The 24,491-nt window shown below is 37.3% G+C and overlaps 1 protein-coding gene across 4 annotated transcripts in view; it reads right to left on the bottom strand.

The window, feature by feature from the left end:
* Positions 1 to 489: 489 nt before the first annotated feature.
* Positions 490 to 24,491, bottom strand: part of SEPSECS (Sep (O-phosphoserine) tRNA:Sec (selenocysteine) tRNA synthase) — a 40,340-nt gene continuing 16,338 nt past the window's right edge. For all 4 annotated transcript variants that reach the window (XM_020897601.2, XM_020897602.2, XM_070452076.1 and 1 more), the window contains exons 7-11: positions 20,284 to 20,413; positions 20,067 to 20,158; positions 7,777 to 7,870; positions 6,213 to 6,303; positions 490 to 4,855 (exon numbers count right to left, since the gene is read on the bottom strand). In XM_020897601.2, the coding sequence (XP_020753260.1) occupies positions 4,552 to 4,855; positions 6,213 to 6,303; positions 7,777 to 7,870; positions 20,067 to 20,158; positions 20,284 to 20,413 (711 nt within the window). In that variant the 3' untranslated portion in view covers positions 490 to 4,551. The remainder of the gene's footprint in view (positions 4,856 to 6,212; positions 6,304 to 7,776; positions 7,871 to 20,066; positions 20,159 to 20,283; positions 20,414 to 24,491) is intronic.

Genomic DNA, 24,491 nt, shown 5'->3' with positions numbered 1-24,491 from the left:
TAACATAGGATGAGACTGAGATTCAGAGAGGTTAAATGTGGATTCAGAGAGGTTAAATGTGAATTCACATGGGCTAATAAGTACCAGTGCAAAGATTTAATTAAAAATCAAATGAGAACCTGCAAAAATCGAACAGTACAATTTAAAAATGAAGTCGGCTGAAGAAGAAAGTACTACCATTTTATTTTTAATTAACATGTTTCTTTTTAAAATACTTCTAAGCCTCCAATGTTCTACAGTCAACAGAGCTTTGTGAAATGGCTGCTAGAAGATTCTCTTCTCCTTCCTCTTTTTTTAAAAAAAATAATCTAGCCTCCATCCCCGTGAATCATGAGTCTCATTACAAAGTATGACTTTCCTTGCTGATTTCTGGGCAAGTTAATACTGATGACTAAATGAAAACATGTGCAAGTAATTTAATGTTAGTTATCTGCACTTTCAGATTTTATCTGTAGCAATGATTAGGTAAAATAATGTAATGCACTGCCATGATTTATTAAAAATTTATTTCATAATAAATTATACAATTCAGTCTTATTTTTAAATAGTCTACACCAAAAATATTTTTGGAAATGTCTTTCTCTTTTAGTAAAACATATAAGTTAGCAGGCTTCAATTCTAATAGCTAAAATCCCTCACAATTATACATTTAAACACAGCCTTTCTTCACAGTTCTCTAAAAGTTCAAGTTGACACCAATATCACTTCATAAAAATAAGACCATATAAATATTTCAGATTTTGCTTAAGGCCTTAGATTGAACTTTAAAATATTAGGTGGAAAATTATAAAGATATAGTCATTAGCCTTGAACTCATCATCTTACATGTGTACACACCATAATGACCAAGAAGAGCATGAAAATAAAAAGAAAGGCACAGAAGAACACAGCGGGCACATCTGAGACCTGTATACTGAGTTGCCGTGACAGACCAATAATCAACACAATGTGACAGACAAGAAAAAACCACTTACAGCAACTTAAAAAAGATGTTAACAGCATATTCAGTTGTTTCATCAAATTATCCAGAAGGTATCAAGCCTCTGAAATAATTAAACTTCTACGTACACAAACTTAGTTTCAAAAAGAGATTAGCCTCATGAATGCAAAGCACAAAAGCAATGCAGGGCTTGGCAGAAATGAACACATTTCAGACAGCGGGGAAAGAAAGCCCAATTCTATATGCACCAAATGTGTGTGTATTCAAAACAGTTTCCCTGAATGGGACTCATCAGGGTTTGCCATACCTGTCAGTTGTTGGATTTTTCCTCTACGAAAGAAGACAAGAATATAACTTAGGATGAGCTACTAATTCAATATTAAAGTAATATCACTGGTTGAACAAATTATCTCTGTTTAGTTTTACTAAGTCCTACCATGGCTGTCTAGTCTAAAACCAAAGGCACATACTATAGCTTAGACCTCATGATAGTACTTACTATAGTGCTTAAAGAAACAGAACTACAACAGAGGTATGTGCTAGGGCAAAATATCAGGGAAAAAACTCAATTTATATTTAAAGTTATCATTCTGTATATCAAGTGCCCAGTGACGGAACATAACTGTATTCAATAATTCACATTTGATCAACTCATCAACTAATGCAAAAAGCTAAATAAAAACAGTTATAGTTGAACACAGAGTTCCTAAGGCTAGTATCACATATCATTCCCTGATAGAGGGAGAATTTGTCAGCAGAGAACTTAAGAGCCAAATTGAGAACTGGATTGAAAATACCCTTTCCTGCTCTGTGTATAATAAGTAACACATTGGGTGTAGTGACCTAAAGAATATTTCATGTTATTCAATTTTCTTTTCTGGGCAGACTACCACATAGCCCAATGACTTCAAAAACTAAACTCAAAAATTCTACCTGATAGTCTTAATAAGGGCAGCTGGATCACAAAGACAGAAGAGATCATCTTAGCCACTGATTGCAAAAGATATCATCGGTCGGCCCTTTGCCCCAGTGAGACGATAACTAAAGCCAATTATGAGGCTTACCAATCATTACTAGGAGATTAAAATAAATAACTTGTATGTACACGGAAAGGAGAAATAGCAAGTCAAAGGACACTGGCGAGGGGGCAAAGGAAAGCCTAAATGTGCAGAACCTGTAATATCTCTTCAAAAATTCATGACTTCTACAACCTCAAGGTCAAATTGAAACCAGCAGGAATAGAGTTGGAATTCTAAAATCTCTGAAAAGAAAAGGCTAATAGTAAAAGCTGCAGCTGATTTTATGCACCAGGAATGAAATGTTGTAGCTATCATTCACATGTGGGTTGGTGTAAATTATTTTCAATTAGAATTATTATCTATTCAGCAGCTGTAGCCCCAGAACTGCTGATACACCACAGATGAGAAAACATTTGCGGGTCTCTCGACTCTGGCCTTTCTTAAGTTAAATGATGATCACATAAAATAGATCACTCGTTCTATGAAATGATCTTGGCTTATGTGGACAGTATACTGCAACACCAGCATCTACAGCCACAACATCACTTCATTTCCTTTCACAGACTGAGAGGGTCTATAGCAACTCTTCATCTTTACTAGTTCTTCGATTCAGTCCCAAATTCACGTTAAAAACATTACACAACTTTTTAATCCAGGATTTACTCCTTTGAAAGAAGTATTTGAAGAACCTAGACACTTCAAATATCTGAACCCCATAGATACAAAAATTTCAAAGCAACCTTCTACGATAGTTGTAACTAAGTACTTATCTCAACAGTGGACTTCCAAAGTTGGCAATAAAATATTCTAACTTACCAGTGGGAGGGGCAGTAATCTGGGCTCATTTAACAGTTTATAATACCAAACCAATGGGGAAAAACACAATCCAGAAAGAAAAGTGGCATTCTCGAGTGTAGTGTTTTCAAAAATACACTCAATGGGATGCCAGTAAATATTTAATTTAAAAAACAGGTTCCATCTTTAGATAAGGATATATTCAAACTCAAATAGAAGGGGTTCTTAGAGCCTTTAATATGCCAATAGGAAGGTTTGCAAAGTTCCCAACTTATTTGCTCATGGAACCTTTCATACCCTTGAGCATCTCTTAGGAATAAATGCTCCACAGGGCAAGTCTTAAGAAATACTGTTTTGAAACTTCAATGCATTCAGGAGCTTCACTAATTCCTTAGGCTATCAGTCTTAAAATTAACACCAAAAATAACAGATATAGCCAGTAAGTCTAGAATTTCAGACTCAGAAAGGAAGCATATGGGCAATGGGTAGGGAATACACCTGTTCATCATACTCCATCATTTTCACCTCCCCAGCAAAAATATGTTCAGAATCCCCATGTTAACCACTCTTGATGATGGCTGTACAAAACACCTGAACAAGCTAACCAAGACTGCTTGAGGCAAAAAACATTGAAATAGTTTTCACTTTCCCAAATGGAAAAATGCACATATGCCGTATTAACAATTTATAATTATATACTTAGAAGAGGTAACCTCAGTCGTCAGTTAAGAATCTGCATACTGTGTAGTTCATTAACATTTACAGAGCTACTTTCTATTAAGTTACTAGTGAATGAGTAAAGTTGCTATGGAAAACTTCTCTTTACTTAGGAGTTCTCTTACTTTGGTTGTGGTTTAGCCACTAAGTCACGTCCAACTCTTGCAACCCCATGGACTACAGCCTGCCAGGCTCCTCCGCCCATGGGATTCTCCGAGAGAATATTGCAGTGGGTTGCCATTTCCTTCTCCAGGGGATCCTGCCCATCCAGGAATCGAATCTGGGTCTCCTGCGTCACAGGCAGATTCTTTACCAACTGAGCTATGAGAGAATTTAGAGCAGTGTTTCTCAACCACAGCTCTAGTGAGGTTTGGGGCTGGATAAATCTTTGTTTTGGGAAGTTGTCTTGCCCATTGTAGGATGCTGAACTGCACACCTGGCCTCCACTAACTGGATATCAATAATAGTATTCTGCTAGTTTTGACAATCAAAAAGATCCCCAGATGTTTCTTAGATATAAGCAAATCATCCTGAAGTTGAGATGCATTTCTATTGAGTGAAAATTAAAGCTTACACGTTGACTCTGCTTTCCTGGGAAATATCCATTTTACAGGCATACCGTGACTTACACACATCGACAAACATCTACTAAATAGTAGCATTAGTGATCTTTCTAAATTCTGTGTGGTCAGAAACTAAGTAATTTGTGAATGATAAGAGAATGGTCAGAGGAACGCAGTCTACACATTTCAAAGAGAATCAGAGGTCATGTGTAATTTTACTATCAACATATTAGTAAGAATTATCTGAATCATAATGCTTAATTGGCAAATGTTTAACAATTAGAAAAATGTTAATTGTACATTATGACCTGTTGAGGATGGTAATGATTGAAGCAGTCTAGAAACAACAAATGTTATAATCATCAATGGCTAGCTCAGACCATATTCTATTCCTTGACCAAATATTCTCCATGAAATCCTCAATTCAAAAATCTTACGTTTTGTCTTTAAACTGCTAGCTTATACTGTAGCCTCCTCACTTCTTTCAAATTATCAAAAAGAAACCCTTCACATGTCATCAAGAAGAATCCTGGCATGTGTCAAGACATACATTATCTAGTTTTAAAGCCATTTCTTCTATATCCACATCTTCAGTTTTGTCATTATTGTCAACTCCAGATATGTCACTCTCTTTATTTTGTTCTTTTCTGACTGTCTTTAAACACTTGTCAAGTCTCTTTATGAACAAGTCCACATCCTGTGTCTTCATTCCGATGGCTGACGCAGCATTGAGGTAAGCACAAGGGTAATTATTTGTATGTGACATAAAGCCCCTGAAAGTATAGCCACTCACAGTCTGCATAGACCCAAGAGGAACAACCCTGCAAAGGAAAAGATTTACCAATTTAATATGTTTGGTGATGTTAACAGAGTATCACTCATAAACAAAAGAAAGCTGTGTTACTAAGCCTTACATCCACTTTTCTTTCTAAGAAGTTTAAAAACAGCCATAGATCATAGCCTATGAAAATAGACTGTCAGCCTTAAAATTACATGATACAATGCACTTCACACAGGAAGGTACTATCTGATGCTTACCATTAACGTATCTTCTATTAAAGAGCTACAAGCTCTAGTAATCAAAAACACCTTCACATCTTCAAAAAGGTAGAAAGAAAACTATTTCTGTTTTTGTACCAAAAATGGAAATCTGACACTTCACATATACACACTTCAATGGAATATTTAAGTTTTTAAATCAAACCACTTTGATTAACTGCCATGTATATCCTCAAGTAATCAATAGACTAAAATTACACCTATCTGATCATATTATGCATGGAAGGTTTTAAAGCAAGGCTCCAGAAGAAATCGCATAATTGCTTACAGTAGATTGATGGTCAGCAACTACCAATATTCAGCAATGGCACATGCATTTTTAAAGCTTGAGTTCACTGGCATACTTGATATAAGCAGATTTCTAATGGTACTTTTTTAAAAAAGTAGCCAATTAAGATCAACCTAAACATAAAGACAAATAGTGGCAACACTAAAAAGCAAGGCCAAGAAAACCATTTTATAAGTGTCAGAACTATGCTGCATACAGACACAGCTCATCAAGGTAAAAAGGTTAAGTAACCTAAGATTTTTTCCTTTTAAAAAGTTGTTCTTTGATGTGAAATCTCTGACCTCTGGTAGTCAGAGAGAAATTCTTTAGTAGAAGCATGTAAAGAAGAGTACTTAGAGCAAGATACTTCAAGTCATCTTTCTCTGACCTCATCAAATATAAAATGAAAAATGAAATTCATCTTAAGCTATAAAAGCAAAAAAGACATTTTTCAAAGGCAAGACAAGAATTGCATAGGTGCTTTCAGTTTAGGAAATGGACTTTCCTTAAAAACATTTTCACTTAAACTTAGGAATGAAGCTAACTTATTTCTAACATCATAATGTAAAGATTATCTAACAAAGGAAAATAAATACAAAAATTTGTACAGGGGGTAATGAACTTTGTTTTTGTGTATCTATTAAACAAGATTCATATCCCTTTGTGACTGCTTCACATGCTACAGGTGGATGCATAACACCCTCACAGATTCTCTACCTCATCACTATTTTCCTACATGATGAAACCTCAGGTACAGCTCACCATATACTTGGGGGATTTACTGGTAAGGAAGTGTACTTCATTAACTTTGTAACACAAAATAAAACCAATCCCCTTTTAAACATACTCACCTGGCTCCAGAAACCTGTCTTGTAAAAAGCATGGAGCCAAGCTGAGTGACAGCTTTGCTGCACCGTTTATCCAGGGTTTTAAGTGTCATCGCTGAAAAAGAAAACAGTATTCCAGGGAGCCTTGATTCACCAGCACGAAACCACTCAAGAAACAAATAATCATGAAGACATTACTTTTTTTTATTGTGTTAATAAACACAAAGCATAAAACTTACCATCTTACCCAGTTTTTAAGTATATATTTCAGTGGTATTAAATACCTCAAACATTGTTATACAACCATCATACCATTCATCTCCATAACTCTTTTTATCTTAAAACTGACACTCTATACCTAATAAACTGTAATTCTCCATTCTCCCCCATCCTGGCAACCAGCATTACACTTTCTGTTGTGATTTTGAATACTCGTGAGTACCTCACATACATGGAATCATATGGCATTTATCTTTTTGCAACTGGCTTATTTCATGGAGATAGCACTTTTTATTCATTGTCTCATGGGGCCATTTCACCTTAATGCACTTAATAAATTATAGTAAGGATTTTCTTGCATATCAAAGAAAAATATTGTAAAACAAGCTAACATACTCAGAATCAGAAAAGAATTTCCATATAACCCTTCCAAAGAGTGAATATTCCAATTAAATGCACGGAACAATGACATGAATAGTGTGACTTACCATACTAGATACCTGACAATTACAATCTTAACCACTCTTAACTCTGCATGTGAGGGATCATTATCTCTACTTACAGACAGGCAAAAGAGTTAGAGGCTACTACATGGCAGAACTGGAATTCAGATCACACCATGTCACCTTCTATAACATCTACCTAGATTTTAAACCAACAGAGAGGACTGACTGGGGTGATTTATTATCTATCAATGGCCAAATGGTTTTCCAAGGAAGTTCATTCCTGGAAAAGGCTTCAACTACAAATTACTAATTTCCTTACTTTCCTCAGATATACAAAAATATGAACCATATTATACTACATATATTCATAAATTAAAAGAGGTAATTATGAAGCTTAAATGTTAGTTAAATGCATAAAAAGTCAACATTCATATTACCCTGTTTAGTAGCTTCTGTACTATAATGACAATATTAAATCATCATAAACACTGATATCTCTAACATAGGCATACTCAGGAAAACTAACAATAATAACATTGTAACTTTAATATCCAATGTTATGGTGTTTTTTTAACTGGTAGAAATTTTTAAATAGTTATATAGATTCCTTATTATTGACCAAATTATTCTGGTAAGAAGCAAGAGGTGAAAGTATTTTTTCCATATATTCACTGTAACACAATACAGATATGAATTCTTTCAGCACATAGATTTTTACCTTTGAAATATATTAAAGTATTTTAAAAGACTATATTAAAATATTTAAAAAGACTAACTACATTTTTAAAATTTACAAATTAGTGCTGTAATGAAATCAGAAACATCACTGTAACAAGGACGAATTCATACTCTTTCAAGAAAAACCAGCTTCCCAGTGGAAATGGTTCAGAAGTACTAATGTTTTAAAAAAGAAAAATAATTACCTAAAGATATGGGATTGTGAGGTGTATGCAACAGTCTTTCATTGTAAGCTTCTGACAGTTTCTTTAGTTGGTTGGACAAATAGGAAAACATTTCCTGCAACAACAAAATGTTACACTTACAGAAAATCAAATAAACACTCACTGCAACTCCTCCCACTGAGTAAAACAAATCTGACTGGTGTATAGTCTATGCTGTATGTTAACTCATCCATGTGCCCTAGGAACAATTCTTTCCTTTGCCACAATATAGTAAGATTCAGAGCTGCCAGAATGATCTGAAACCACAGAATTTAAAGGTAAAGAACCAGAACATTTCCTGCTCAGGGGCTATTACATATCTATCAGAAATCCATCCTCTTTTTAGAACCTCCAGGGTTACCACTCTAGTCCAAGCAGCCACCAACCTCTCCCCTGGATCACAGCAATAGATTCTAACTGACTTCTCTGCCTACTTTCCCACCCCTCTACAATCTGTTCTTCAGACCAAGGCCAGAGCGGTCTTTCAAAAACATAAATCAGATCATATTCCTCCCAACCTCCTCCTGTAAGTATTAAATAAAATAAAATAAAATAAAAAAACTCTTCATCTATAAGGCCCCGCAAGATCCAGCTGAGCCAACATGCCCAACTCAGCAACAACCATTCCCTCCACTTACTATGTGCCAGGCACATCAGCCTCCTTTTCCGATCCCTGCTCCTCCAGGACTGGGAACGCTCTTCTCCCAGATCATTCCATGAGTGGTCCCTTTTGTCACAATCTAAGGAGACCTTCCTGTATCTCTTCCCTATTAAAGTAACTGTCAACCCTGCCTACCTCCAACTCCTACTCTCCCTCCAACACCACTGTCTATTTTGGTTCCATCACTATACTTCTCACAGTCTGAAGTTATCTCTTTTCTCACAGTCTGAAGTTATCTCTTTTATGTGCTCAAATAAATACTGCCTATGACTACCCACTAGAATGGAAAGCTAGGACTCCTTACCTTTTTCACCACTGTTTTCCCAACACCAAGAAAAACATGCTAAGATTTTAGTATGTAAGTGAACTGGGAAGAGACAGTTTAAATATTAATTTCCTTTAAATATTATAAACTTAAAATTAACAATTCCCTTTTAACTCAATTAAAAAAATATAGCAGCTAACAACTAAAACTGTATTCTTGATCCCATACTGAAAAGTAATGTATATCTAGTAGTAAAAAATAAAAATACATATTATTTTACAAGTACAAAATCTCATGTGCACGGGTGCATTTGAGAATTTAATGAAGCTACAAATAATACTAAGTTGGGAACTGTTTGACCTAAAATTATTTTTTCTTCTCCTAGTAAGGACTTTAAAAAGTGTTGAAATGAATATCTGCCCCAGTAAGTCTGCAGCTGAACAAACCCATTTGCAATGACTTCCTCCAGCCATAGTCAAGACATATAAACTTTAACGATGTACCAAAGAGCCAAGGGCCAACAGAGTGCCTAAGTGGGGACAGGAGGAAATCATAATTGAACTTCAAAGACCACATAAGCGGCTTCAGTTTTCTCTAAGGTAAGGATTGGCGAGTCTGAGCCCACACTGGGACCCAGAGTAGCTTTTTCATGTCTAAAGCACATAGTAGATGACTAACTCTGTCTTTTGTTAGGTAAGGATTAAAAGAACAGGAAAATTCCTACCAGGTTTATGAATTATGAATGAGTCTCCTTAAGACCACAAGCATTTTTATCCTTGTCAACACAGTATATTTTATATTCTGACCTAAAAAAACTTTAATAGTCATTCTTAAATTTTTAGTATCTTTTAAGATCAATTCTCAGCAAGCCAGAATTATGAAATCTTAGATCACTAAAATATACTGATTCTTTTTATATTCAAAAAGTTAACACCCACGTTTGTCATACCAAATGAAGTTATAAGTAAACATATTGTTATATTTAATAAGTCTTTCTCTTCTGTCATTAAAAAAAAAAGTGTACAGAAATACTTTAGGAGACATATGTTATCACCATTTGCAGTAACAGAAAAGAGAGTAGGCATCTTTTCTTAGACATATAAAGATTTCCTGGCCCCTCTGTCTTAAACTAATATTCTGATGTTCACTTCACTAGGTGAAATTATAAGAAAATCAAGTGAAATTTAAAAATCAAGAGTTTGTCCTACAAGAATAATTCATAATATTTTAGTACCATGCCAGTGTTAACGAAGAGCAAAATTCCTGGGTTTTCATTTATGTATTTCCATCTACTATAAAGTAACTAGGTCACTAACATAATGTTCAGTGTTGGGAATTCCCCTGGAGGTCCAGTGGTTAGGACTTGGTGCTTTCACTGCCAAGGGTCTGAGTTCAATCCCTGGCTGGGGAACTAAGATCCCACAGGCCAAAAACATTAAAAATAAAACTTTAAAAATGTTTAGTGTTGTTTAAAAAAGAAAAAAAAGAAGTCATATATTTTAATTTAGTTGTTAACTGCTGATTCTTCATAATATTATACATTAAAGTCTTAATGGGCATCTAATTCTCTCTTATTCTCAAATTCATTAACCTCCCATAAGCAGAAACAAATCTGAGAGCCAGGAAATGCATTTTACAGACTCCCACATTCTGCGCCCTAACACTAACAACAAAAAACTTATTTCAATTATGAGGGCCAAATTTAAAATATTATTCTCTCCAGTATGGCTCCCACAATAATCACCAATGCGATCATACTTGTAGAATAAAAGGAACCTGAAAAGAGTAGTTAATTTCTCCTTAATTTGTACTTAGCTATTTCTTTAAAAAAAAAAAAGAAAGGAAACGGTTCCTTAATAACACCCTTAGAGGGTGCTTTTAAATTCACTAATGCATACATGGCTATTAAAAAACAGATTTTTCCAATGTTCAATTTCTAATACCTTAACAAATTAATTCTAACCAGTTCTATCAATCACTTGCTAGTACCACTGGAATGGTAGCTAATATTAGAATAAAAATCTTCAGACTATAAATGTAATGCTAAAGTAACTAAATCACATATTACTAGTATGGGAGTAATTAAACAAAAAAGAATATATTTGTGAGTCAAGTTCACATCCATCTGCAAATGTTTTTATTATCTCCACTCTGTATAAAGGGTTATGACAAGCAATCCAATAAGCAAAGCAGCTTAAAATATCTTAAAGCACAATGTACTGGGTCCTACAGTATTTCACATATTAAGGTCCTAAATGCTCTCCCATTAATATCACTACACTTTAAAAATATCATTTAAGAGACTGTACCACTATTTCCTACACTGATACTTAGCTAAGCAGTTTTTTATCTGATATATTAAAGGTATTTCAAAACCTGCACTATTTTTTTCCAACAGTTAAATCTATAACTGACATTTATTATAAAATACTCCTGTAAAGGGAGAAATTTATAAGCACTCCAAACAAATGTATATAGAAAAGATCTTACTTAAAAGAAATGAAATATTATTGATTTTCTATGTGTTTTGTGCTGTATTTAACTTAATTTTAAAAGATTCCTCACCAGAGATAAGCTGAACTGTACACCTGAATGCTAGTCAGCTACATTTCTAGAATAAAAATACAGAACTTTACACCATAACTCAAGATGTTAATGGAAGAGAAGTTGAATTACATTAAGCATTATCTTTCGTATAGCCTTTTGCAAATTGATTTGCAGTTGTGAAGCCCAACATCTAGCTTATCTGTTCCCATAACCCAAAGATGTACATAATTCACTAAATTTTAAAGGGTCTTAGGTAACCATGTCTTTCGAAATAACTATTTTATGTTACAGGATGAAAGAGAACTTCACATATCATTACAATATGCCCCATAAGGTGGGTAATAAATCAAAAAGGAAACACAACAAGTAATCTGGTATTTCAATGATAACATGTAAGGATGGACAGACAATGGACTGGAGGTACATATCCACTCATACGGATGTTCCTAAGTGAAGATAAACATACTAAATGTGGGATGCTGCTATCTATGACTATGGCCAGGCCACAGCATCCAGACATACTCCATGCAGCACAGGCTAAAGCTTTTGAACGTTTCTATTGATGCTTCATATCCAGGCCTAAAACCTGACACTTTCGTTGGGATACAACTACTCTACCTTTAGGGCTACAAATCTACAAAGTTTTCAAACTTAACTTTATTACAGGACATTGTTTGAGTTGTATGTCTAACGTTCTCCAAGTTTCAGCAAATTCCAGTCACTGAAGCAGCCATTTTGTCATTCCTTTTCTGCAGATATTCTCTTCTCCAAATCAGTAGATATTTGCAATAATGAACAATTACCTGCCTGTCCTGTTCAGCAAAGCACTCTTCTAAAAAGTACAGCTAAGCAGAATAATGGTCTTCTCTGGAACCAAACCTGAAGCAGGGATGAACGTCTAAGACTGATCATTCTTTTGCATAGAGCAACTCAAAAAAACAGTTTCTGCAATTTTCATCCCTTTTCTTAAAGGCCTCTTCAGTTAAACTTCCTGGTCACTTCTCCCCTGAACATAGCAGATGTGTTGATCAGGAAGGGGCTAAGGGCAAACAGGTTCAGTTCACACACACAGTCCACTCTCAGATCCTTTCACCCTTCAAAAAAGGAGGCTTGAGAAGGAATGGCTTCAAGCTGAGTTCTTGTCTGCTTTTACTGTGAAAAAGATAAAGCCTCTTTGGAAGAGATATAGCTAGATGAAATAACCTCTAAAAATATCATTGTGGTGAATAAGGGCACAGAATTAAAAAAAATCCTAAGTTTTCTTTTAACACTCCTTTTTTAGTACGCAATAACACCAATAATATAAAAAGGAGCTCTCAGTGATGGGATAAAAATAGCTCTGGCTGGAGCAAAATATCTATGCCTCAGCTTCTCCAGAGCTGAACCAATAAACTATCACGATTAAATTTTCACAGTTCAAAAGCAAGTCCATTTAAACAAAAGAGGGCTTTACTTCTGCAACAAATCCAATAAAAAAACAATATTTATGCTACATATATGCAATTATGGTTTATGGAGGACATCCACATTTTTCAAGAAAAATACTTTCCTGTTGAATGAAGTTGTTAAAAAGCAAACTTTTATTCTCTTACAATGATAGAGTTCTCAAATGAGCATTTTTATACTCTGAAGATTACTACTATAGATAGTCTCTGTTCTAAGTAAATTCAATACAAAGAATTTTAAATAAAATCAATGAATACATTAGAGCCTTTGGGATTTTACACACCTCCATCAGATAAGAAAAGGGGTCATGAGATTACCATTTTTATGGCTCAAATGCCTACCACAGAGCAGGCAAACACTTCCACAACAGTTGATGGGTGAATGGAAGCAGGTGGGAAGAGTGGGAAGACATAAAGTGCAGAGGCTTCAGTATCACACAGACTTGGGTTTCAGCACCGGTTCTGGCACTTACATGTGATTCTGGGTAAGTACGTAACTTCTTCTAACCCCCATTTCATCTGTAAAATGGGGATAGTATCTACCTCATAAACTTGCTGAGTACTACATGCACTGCATGAAATGAATACAAGGAACCTAGCAGACTCCTATACACACAGCAGACATACCTGAGAATATCAGTTTCCCACCCACCTACTTTTCTCTTAGCCTAACAGTTTTCAGATTAAACAATAAGCGACTCAGCAGCAGCAGCAGCAGCAGGACTCATACAGACACATGCTACTATACTGAAGCTATAATCCTATTCTCTTCCTGTCCCTGTTCCTTCCACTCTACGCTATCTAAACAAAGAAAAATAACAAAGTTCTGGATGCTATAAAGCGAGTGATCTCTTGACACCTAAAATGGACTCAGCTAATTCATAACACTAAAAAATAAAATTTCCCCACAAAATATTTACCCAGTGGTTATGGTTCAGACGGTAAAGCGTCTGCCTGCAATGCGGGAGACCTGGGTTCAATCCCTGGGTTGGGAAGATCCCCTGGAGAAGGAAATGGCAATCCACTCCAGTACTCTTGCCTGGAAAATTTCATGGACTATGGAGACTGGTAGGCTACAATCCATGGGGTCGCAAAGAGTCAGACACAACTGAGCAACTTCACTTTCACTTTCCTTAATAAAGGACAAAGTTCCAGTGAAATCAGAGCTGGGCTTCCTATTGCATCCATTTACCAGCTGCGCTACACATTCCTGCAGGTCAGTCTCAAAGCAGGTGGACTTTCACTCTTGCTGAGCACGTGCATGGAACTTTGGGATCATCTAAAAGTAGCTTAAAAATTTAAAGTCAAACCCTAAATGTCAAAAGTAACAAGCATGGTATAAAAGAAATTCTTAGACTGCAGAAAGATGACAGATCACCCTTAAATCAACAATTTCAAAATCCTTAGAGGTAAGAAAAGTCTTTTAGGAAGAAGACTATTTGCTAGTGAGGAAGCCCTATTCAAGTACAGTAAAAGCTACATGCAACAGGTAATCACCATTTTAAGTCATTCCTTTTTCACAAGTTTTCAACTATATCTCCCTACAGAGAAATGTCTCTATAAGAACAGCTAAGTCATAAGAGATGTCAGTACCAAGATTGTTATTTGTTTTCTGCCTAATTTTATAGAAAGATATTTATTCTGTGTAAAACAAAACTGAAGAGTGGACTTACGTGTTCCCAAGTGTTCTTTCACTTTTTACTTTCATAAGAACTACAACACTATGACATTGCAAGTTTCTGTTCCAAGCTTCCATTATAGATACAAATGACCTGTGTGCCCCCAAATAATGGGTTTTAAGCTTGGGTGTGTATCAGATTTATCAGGGAAGTCTGTTAAAAATAGTGACTAGGGACGTCTCTGGTGGTCCAGCGGTTAAGACTCTGCACTTACACTGCAGGGGAAATCTACATGCCAAATAAATAATTACAAGTCTGATGAGAGTTATAAAACAAGCAATACTTCTCTATTCAAAATCCTCTAATGGCTATTTTACTCAGAATACAGGGTAAAGACCTTACATGGCCTAGAAAGCCCTACTTGACCAGCACCACCCCCATTACCATCCTAACCTCAATTCTCACAACTCTCCTTAATCTCTTTGCCCTAACCACACTGGCATCTTCTCTGCTTCTCAAATGCACTGTTCAGTTCAGTCACTCAGTCATGTCTGACTCTTTGGGACCCCATGGACTGCAGCATGCCAGGCCTCCCTGTCCATCACCAGCTCCCAGAGTTTACTCAAACTCATGTCCATTGAGTCAGTGATGCCATCCAACCATCTCATCCTCTGCCATCCCCTTCTCCTCCCTCCTTCAATCTTTCCCAGCATCAGGGTCTTTTCAAATGAGTCAGATCTTCCCATCAGGTGGCCAAAGTATGGGAGTTTCAGCTTCAACATCAGTCATTTCAATGACTACTCAGGACTGATCTCCTTTAGGATGGACTGGTTGGATCTCCTTGCAGTCCAAGGGACTCTCAAGAGTCTTCTCCAATATCACAGTTCAAAAGCATCAATCCTTCGGTGCTCAGCTTTCTTTATAGTCCAACTCTCATATCCATACATGACTACTGGAAAAACCATAGCTTTGACTAGACAGACCTTTGCTGGCAAAGTAGTATCTCTGCTTTTTAATATGCTGTCTAGGTTGGTGATAACTTTTCTTCCAAGGAGCAAGCGTCTTTTAATTTCATGGCTGCAGTCACCATCTGCAGTGATACTGGAACCCCCCAAAATAAAGTCTGCCATTGTTTCCATGTTTCCCCATCTATTTCCCAAGAAGTGATGGGACCAGATGCCAAGATCTTAGTTTTCTGAACGTTGAACTTTAAGTCAACTTTTTCACTCTCCTCTTTCACTTTCATCCAGAAGCTCTTTATTTCTTCACTTCCTGCCATAAGGGTGCTGTCATCTGTGTATATGAGGTTATTGATATTTGTCCCAACAATCTTGATTCCAGCCTGTGCTTCATCCAGCCCAGCGTTTCTCATGATGTACTCTGCATATAACTTAAAAAAGGAGGGTGACAATATACAGCCTTGACATACTCCTTTTCCTATTTGGAACCAGTCTGTTATTCCTTGTCTAGTTCTAACTGTTGCTTCCTGACCTGCATACAGGTTTCTCAGGAGGCAGGTCAGTTGGTCTGGTACTTCCATCTCTTTCAGAATTTTCCACAGTTTGTTGCGGTCCACCTAGTCAAAGGCTTTGGCATAGTCAATAAAGCAGAAATAGATGTTTTCCTGGAACTCTCTTGCTTTTTTGATGATCCAGCAGATGTTGGCAATTTGATCTCTGGTTCCTCTGCCTCTTCTAAAACCAGCTTGAACATCTGGAAGTTCACAGTTCTTGTACTGTTGAAGCCTGGCTTGGAGAATTTTGAGCATTACTTTACTAGCATGTGAGATGAGTGCAACTGTATGGTAGTTTGAGCATTCTTTGGCATTGCCTTTCTTTGGGACTGGAATGAAAACTGACCTTTTCCAGTCCTGTGGCCACTGCTGAGTTTTCCAAATTTGCTGGCATATTGAATGTGCCACTTTCACAGCATTATCTTTTAGGATTGAAATAGCTCAACTGGAAATCCATCACCTCCACTAGCTTTGTTCATAGTGATGCTTCCTAAGGCCCACTTGACTTCACACTCCAGGATGTCTGGCTCTAGGTGAGTGATCACACCATCATAATTATCTGGGTCAGGAAGATCTTTTTTGTACAGTTCTTCTGTGTATTCTTGCCACCTCTTCTTAATATCTTCTGTTTCTGTTAGGTCCATACCATTTCTGTCCTTTATTGAGCCCATCTTTGGATGAAATGCTCCCTTGGTATCTTGAATTTTCTTGAAAAGCTGTCTAATCTTTCCCATTTTATTGTTTTCCTCTATTTCTTTGCACTGATCGCTGAGGAAGGGTTTCTTTTTTTTTTTACACACATAATTAGGGTATTCTTTTTTGTTTTCATTTATTTTTATTAGTTGGAGGCTAATTACTTTACAATATTGTAGTGGTTTTTCTCATACATTGACATGAATCAGCCATGGATTTACATGTATTCCCCATTCCGATGCCCCCTCCCACCTCCCTCTCCACCTGATTGACGAAGGGTTTCTTATCTCTCCTTGCTATTCTTTAGAACTCTGCATTCAAATGAGTATATCTTTGCTTTTTTCCTTTGCCTTTCACTTCTCTTCTTTTCACAGCTATTTGTAAGGCCTCCTCAGACAGCCATTTTGCTTTTTTTGCATTTTTTTTTTCTTGGGGATGGTCTTGATCACTGTCTCCTATATAATGTCATGAACCTCCATCCATAGTTCATCAGGTACTCTGTCTATCAGATCTAGTCCCTTAAATCTGTTTCTCGCTTCCACTGTATAATTGTAAGGGATTTGATTTAGGTCATACCTGAATGGTCCAGTGGTTTTCCCTACTTTCTTCAATTTAAGTCTGAGTTTGGCAACAAGGAGATCATGATCTGAGCCACAGTCAGCTCCTGGTCTTCTGCCCTAATTTCTAGTACTGGTTCTTTGCCTGAAATACTCTTCTCTATCATACACTTGAGGGAGTATACTCCCTCAAACTTCTTCAAGTCAACTCAGAAGTCATGTTCTCAATGAGGCCTGCACTAACCACTGTATTTTAAAAATCAGTTCTCACCATCTCCCCCCTCACATCAACCCTAACCCCCCTTATTTTACTCTGTTTTTCTTTTCCACAGTGCTTTCACCTTTAAAATTTATGTATTAAACAAACTTTGTAATTTATATTTTGTGTTATTTGTTTATTGCTGGTATCCTTCATACAAAATGTAAGCTCCACCAGAGCAGGTATCTTATTGGTTACTATATCAATATTATTGGAGAAGGCAATGGCACCCCACTCCAGTACTCTTGCCTGAAAAATCCCATGGACGGAGGAGCCTGGTAGGCTGCAGTCCATGGGGTCGCAAGGAGTCAGACACGACAGAGCGACTTCACTTTCACTTTTCATTTTCATGCATTGGAGAAGGAAATGGCAGCCCACTCCAGTGTTCTTGCCTGGAGAATCCCAGGGATGGGGGAACCTGGTGGGCTGCTGTCTATGGGGTCGCACAGAGTCGGACACGACTGAAGCAACTTAGCAGCAGCAGCATATCAATATTATAGGCTTGACACATAATATATACTCAACATATACTTAGTAAATTAATTACTCAATGAAACTTATCCTACAATCAAAGTTCTCTACTATTCATTTCTATTTCATAGAAACACTGGTCCATACTTTAGACCACGCTATTTTAAATGAACTTGTCAGTGTTCAGATTGGGGGGGGGGGGGATGGGTCAAGATGGCTTAAAAGGGGTAGAAATGGATATGAGATACCATGAAACTGAAGAGATCATCTTAAAAATTTCAAACTCAAAAAAGGCTTGATATAAACTACCCGTATGACTTGTGCTAGATTACTAAATTACAGACCAATTCCCATGATTATAATACCCAAGGCTCAGAAAGCAGCTATTTCATTTTAAGAAATATTCTATAATCTTTTAGAACTAGAAGTGGCCTGAGATATCAATTGTTTCTTTCACAAACAAGGAAATAAAATTTGTGAGTTCAAGTGCCATAGTGAAACAACTAGGGACAGGAGAGCTAAGACCCACCGGTGTCTGATACAACTAAACTTTCACATAAACAGGTGATGGTTTTCCTCAGTCAACAGTCTCCATCTGTCCTACAGGGAAGGAGCCTTGAAAGATTCTGCTGAGGTTTTCTTTCTCTACAACAAGATGATTATTTCTTGGAGTTCATTAAACTGGAGTTTTAGTCTAATCATCTAGAATTTATTTTCAGGTCTATTGAGGCATAATTTACACAGAGTAAAATTTCAGGTGTCCCCTTCTGTGAATTTTGAAAAACATACAGTCATGGAACTACTCCCATTATCAGGATACAAAACATTTCACTACCACTAATAATCCCCTCCCCAACCCAGGCCTCTAGCATCCACTCATCTCTTTTCTGTCCTGATATCTTTTTGCCTTTTACAGGATGGCATGTAAATAAAACCATACAATATGTAGCCTTTCAAGTCTGGCTTATTTCATTTAGCATAATGCATTTGAGAGTTATTATGCTGCTGCATATATCAGTAGTTGGTTCCTTTTTATTGCAGAGTATGTATGTACCAATTTGTTTATACCCCAGATGATGGACATTTGAGTTACTTTCAGGTTTTGGCAATTATGAATAAAATCACCATGAACATTCACATGTAAGTTTTTGTACACATACAAATTTTCATTTCTCTTGAATAAATAGCTAAGAGTGGGACAGCTAGTTTTGTGGTAAGTATAAAAGAAACTGCCAAAGTGTTATCAAAGTTGCTGATTAGCTTTTTCTATTAGTTTTTGTTTCTTATATTAGTGATATCTCACTTTAATTTGTATTTCCCTAAAGACTGAGGTTGACCATCTTTTCCTATATCATGTAAATCTTAAGAGATGTCCTAACAATAAAAAGTAAGCAATTACTTTCCTATGGGTTGAATTAGTGGGAAGAAAGGGATTAGGGTAAAATAGGGCACAGAAAGTTTTAAATTTCTGTTAGATATTCATAAGGCTGTTTGTTGAGAGGATCTATCAGATGATATACATGAAAATATTTTAAAATATGTAAATTAATATTACAAATCTTACAGATTGTAACTGCTACTAAGTATTAGAAAGTTATAGATACAAAAACGATACTAGGAACCTCTAGCCCTCCCAGATTGGAGAGGAATAAAACATCTTAATCTGACGTACCCTAGCAACACTCTCTGACTACAATTTTGAAGCTGCCCTGAATTAAGCTAGCTTTTAGTGTTGAAGACAAAGTCCAGTTTTCAAGCACAAATGTCACTTTTCATAATCAACATAATCAATGAGTTCAGCATTCCAATAACAGCAAGGGATGGATTTATTACTTAGAAAGAGAAGCTGGCCAATTTCTGACCTGTATTTTTCCTCCTGCAAATGACATGTCACATCTAAACAAGTCTTCCAAAATTAAAAAGAAAAAACTTGTCCATCTGTCTTTTAAGAGCCTCTATTTACCTATAAGTGATAAATGAATTACATTTTACCAAATAGAATCCCTGATACAGGACTTGCTCAAAAAAACAAACACAAAAACAAAATCACTTTTCCAAGATTCCCAGGATATCTGAATAGATGGGATAACAATGATTAATTGAAAATCAAAACAAAATCAATCCCCTAGGACTGTGCTAGGTATCTATATCCCAAAGTGATAAACCAATAGACAGACACACCAATACTCTGGAGTACTGTTTTAGTCAAGGATATTATTTTATACCTACAGGGAAAGCTCACCTTTCTTTCTTTTAATAGCTTCCTGTAGCCATTTGATCCAAGTGATAATAAAGTAATAAGGACATCTAAAGAAGGTGAAGCTGAAGCTCTTCCTGAAATAAGAATGATATGTTACATTAGGGAGAAAAAGCTTTGTAAAGTAACATTTATTACAGTAGCCTATATACAAATGGATTTTTGTTAGTTACTTTTTTTGAAGACCAACTGATTTATTTACCTGGATACATCTTGCTGATTTCCTGAATGAAGGAATCATTAAAGCCAGCAATTATAGCACCACCTACTGGAACCATAAAATTTTTGTCCAAGCTCTGAACGAAAGCATCTATTCTACCAACACGAGCTCCCTAGAACAGAATAACATGCAATATTACATTATTAGTTTCCAGAAGAAAGGACAGCAACTGCTATTAATAAATGTCATTAAAACAATGCAGAGAAATAAAAACATATATCAAATATTTTTGTTTTCTTTGTATAAACACCAGTAAAATATTTTTAAGTATTAAACAGAGTTTTTAAATGCTGCTTCTTATAACTGGAGGGCTTCCCTCCTAGCTCAGTTGATAAAGAATCCGCCTACAATGCAGGAGACCCCAGTTCAATTCCTGGATCAGGAAGATCCCCTGGAGAAGGGATAGGCTACCCACACCAGTATTCTTGGGCTTCCCTTGTGGCTCAGGTGGTAAAGAATCCGCCTGCAATGCGGCAAACCTGGGTTTGATCCCTGGGTTGGGAAGATCCCCTGGAGAAGGGAAAGGCTACCCACTCCAGTATTCTGGCCTGGAGAATTCCATGGACTGTATAGTCCATGGGGTCACAAAGAGTTGGACACGACTTAGTAACTTTCACTTCACTTTTACTTATTATAACTGGAGGGGTTCCCTGGTGGCTCAGTAAAGAATCCACCTGCAATGCAGGAGACCTGGGTTTGATCCTTGGGTCAGGAAGATCTGCTGGAGAAGGGAAAGGCACATCCACTCCAGTATTCTTGCCTGGAGAATTCCATGGACAGAGGAGCCTGCAGGCTACAGTCCACTGGGTCCCAAAGAGTCTGACACGACAGAGCGACTAACGTTTAACGCTTTATAAGTGGAAGAACACTGTATAGTTACAAGCTGCTTTCACACACACACAGCAGCTTGTGAGAAAGGCAGGGTTTCAACATCAGTTCAGGTGGGCATTATTACTGAAATAGAACGTTTCATCTTAAAATTGGGTAAGAGAGAATGCATTCCTCTCATACCTTTCGTATGATCTTCTATTTGACAATAAATGTCAACAGTGAGTCCAACAACTATTAAGCAATTTTAAACACCCTCTGTAAAGTCAAGAGTGGCAACTCTAACCTGATGGACTGGAACCACCCACACAGTTATAAGTTATACGTCAAGTGCCTCCCTCTGATGCTTGGATAATCTACTACCTGTGTGACCACTTTAAGCATGATAGCTCAGTTGGTAAACAATCTGCCTGCAATGCAGGAGACCCCGATTCTATTATTGGGTCGGGAAGATTCGCTGGAGAAGGGACAGACTACCCACTGCAGTATTCTTGGGCTTCCCTTGTGGCTCAGCTGGTAAAGAACCCGCTTGTAATGTGGGAGACCTGGGCTCAATCCCTGGATTGGGAAGATTCCCTGGAGAAGGGAAAGGGTACCAACTCCAGTATTCTGGCCTGGAGAATTCCATGGACTGTATAGTCCAGGGGGTTGCAAAGAGTCGGACACGACTGAGCGACTTTCACTTTCGGCTCCTACCACCACTTGGATAACAACAGAGAAAAGAAAGATTTTATTTTTAATATCAACTAATGGAATTTTGGGGGGGTATACTATTGCCAATATTTCTACATAACTTCTGTTTCCTAATATCATAATCTTAGATGATCCTATTCCATTGCAAATGAACTTCAAGTGAAAATTTCATATTCTGGTGAAAAATGGAATACTTGCTAGAAACGTAAAACTAAGTTCTAGTCCCATGCAACACAGTCCATGACCTTCTGCCTAATATGTTTCAATTTTCTCCTCTTAAAAACTGAGATACTATCTAAATTTCAGCTAAGATCGTTTTTCTTCTTTATCTGTAGCCACAGATTTTCAATCTGTATTCACAATCTACATTCCTATTAATACTGTAACCACATTTGACCTTCATCTTCCCACTTTATATCCACACCCATATCTCAGGGAGAGCAGAAGGAGCAGATAGGGAGCCTAATCTGAGAGACCAGAGTCAGGCAATAGAGAGAAGTCGCAAAAGCAGAAAAAGGGCACAGACCTCTCTGGAGGCTATCGTGTGATTGTTTCAATCATAACCTTCCCAATCATTCTCCTTTCTAATTTCCTCATAAACTATGATCAGAGAAAATCTCATCTTACCACAGGAAAACAGAGAGAAGCATACAAGACTAACTGAATAATAACTGAAAACCATGCAAAGCCACTGAATAAACAACTGAAAACTATGCCAAGTAGTAGCACATAAAAATAAAGTGGAACGGAGTTACCTCTTCATCAACATTTAAGCACTGCCCAAGATGTCCCAAGAGAAATCTGAACCTAAATTGGGAGCAGGAGTACTAAGAGGGTAATCAGTCCACAAACTTTGCTAGAATCCCTTCACTACTAAAACACAGAAGCACTCAAAGGGCAGCAAACTCTGTGGCAGGAAAACAAACAGGCTAGGAATGGTGTATAGATCTTGTTCTCCACACTAAGGTCTGAGGCTATTATTGAAGAGGAAAGAAAAACACTACAAGGCTAGAAGGGCTTAAACAGAATAGGAAACACAGGAGCACGTCCTATGTAAACAGTGGCCATTTATCAGTTCATTCACTTACTCATTTATTCAGAGGACAAATATTGGGGCATCTATCACCTATTACCATACACTGCTCCAGGTCCTGGACATAGCAGCAGTGCATAAAATAGATGACTGTTCATACAACAATTAAGACTCGAATTTATGGAGAACTTACTATGCATCAGGCACTGTTCTAAGCACTCTACATTCTTAACTCATTTAACCTTTGCAATACCCCTCTGGGCAGATGTCAAATAGCTATTTAACAGATAAGAAAATTAAGGCACAAAGAAATTGAACTGATGTGCCCAAGGTCAGAAATGTAGTGAATAGCACAGGAAGTTAGAGCGTCTTACTGAAAGTCACCAGGGGCTTCCCAGGTAGCTCAGTGGTAAAGAATCCATTTGCCAATGCAGGAGTCACAGGAGACGTGGGTTTGACCCCTGGATCAGGAAGATCCCCTGGAGAGGAAATGGCAATCCACTCCAGTATTCTTGCCTGGAGAACCCCATGGAGAGAGGAGCCTGGTGGGCTACAGTCCATGGGGTCGCAAAGTAAGACTCGATGGAGCAACTGAGCACACTTGTACTCACTCGAAGTCACCCTGGCAAAAACCTAGGTAAGTGCGATGAAGAACTCATGTTTAAAGAATTAAATAGTATCCTACAGCATTTTCATCTTTCCAGCAACTCACACCAAAAGTATTGGAGGCCCTGAATCCTCATTTTCTCACACCTGATTCATCAGCATACCCTGTAAGATCGACCCTCAAAATACATCTGAATTGAACTGTTCCTTAACACCTTAACAGCTACCACCCTGGCCTAGGCCACCAATACATCTCACGTGGGCAGCTGCAACAACCTTCCATACCTGTCTTCTTACAGGCCATTTCCCACAGCGCAACCAGAACGATGGTTTAAAAAGGTAAGTCACAGGCTATTCTCCTGCTCAAAACCTTCCACTGGCTGATGACCATACCAAAAATAAAATCTCAAATCTTTACCACACCTCAAAATCTCTTTACCCTCACTGCTACCCTCATTTGCCCTGGTCCAGCTATACTGGCCTCCTTGCTCTTCCTCAGCCATTCCCAGCATACCCTGGCCTCAGTGTCTTGGTACTTACTGTTACTTTCTGCTTGGAATCTCTCCAGAGTACCACCCAACTCACTCTTCCATATCACTCAGGGCTCTGCTCAAATGTTACTTCTCAGAGAGGACTTCCTGGATCCCTCTATCTGACATCCCTCCCCTCAAACGCTAGAGCATTTATGAAGACCTGTCGTCCTTATTGCTTACTGTCTGCTTCCATTCCATGAGGACGAATATTGTTACATTTACTACTGCATCCCCAGCACCTTCCCTGGTGCCTGGCACATCTGTGGGAACCCTGCAAATATGTGTTGAATGAATTGACAGGTCTATGAATAAGTAGTAAAACACCTACTTCTCTCAAATTCTCAATGAACACACTCACTGCTTCCCACACTTTGGGAGCTCAGCAATCCATTCTAACTCTAAAATTTAAATTAATTCTACGTAATTTTGTGACTCTACTACAACCTTATCTAGTAATGTGTCCTCACACCCATATTCTATGAGACTCCTAAGTTAGT

This window comes from Odocoileus virginianus, chromosome 21 (assembly GCF_023699985.2).
Source record: "Odocoileus virginianus isolate 20LAN1187 ecotype Illinois chromosome 21, Ovbor_1.2, whole genome shotgun sequence".
Lineage (NCBI taxonomy): Eukaryota > Metazoa > Chordata > Mammalia > Artiodactyla > Cervidae > Odocoileus > Odocoileus virginianus.
This window is presented reverse-complemented; position numbering and strand designations above follow the sequence as displayed.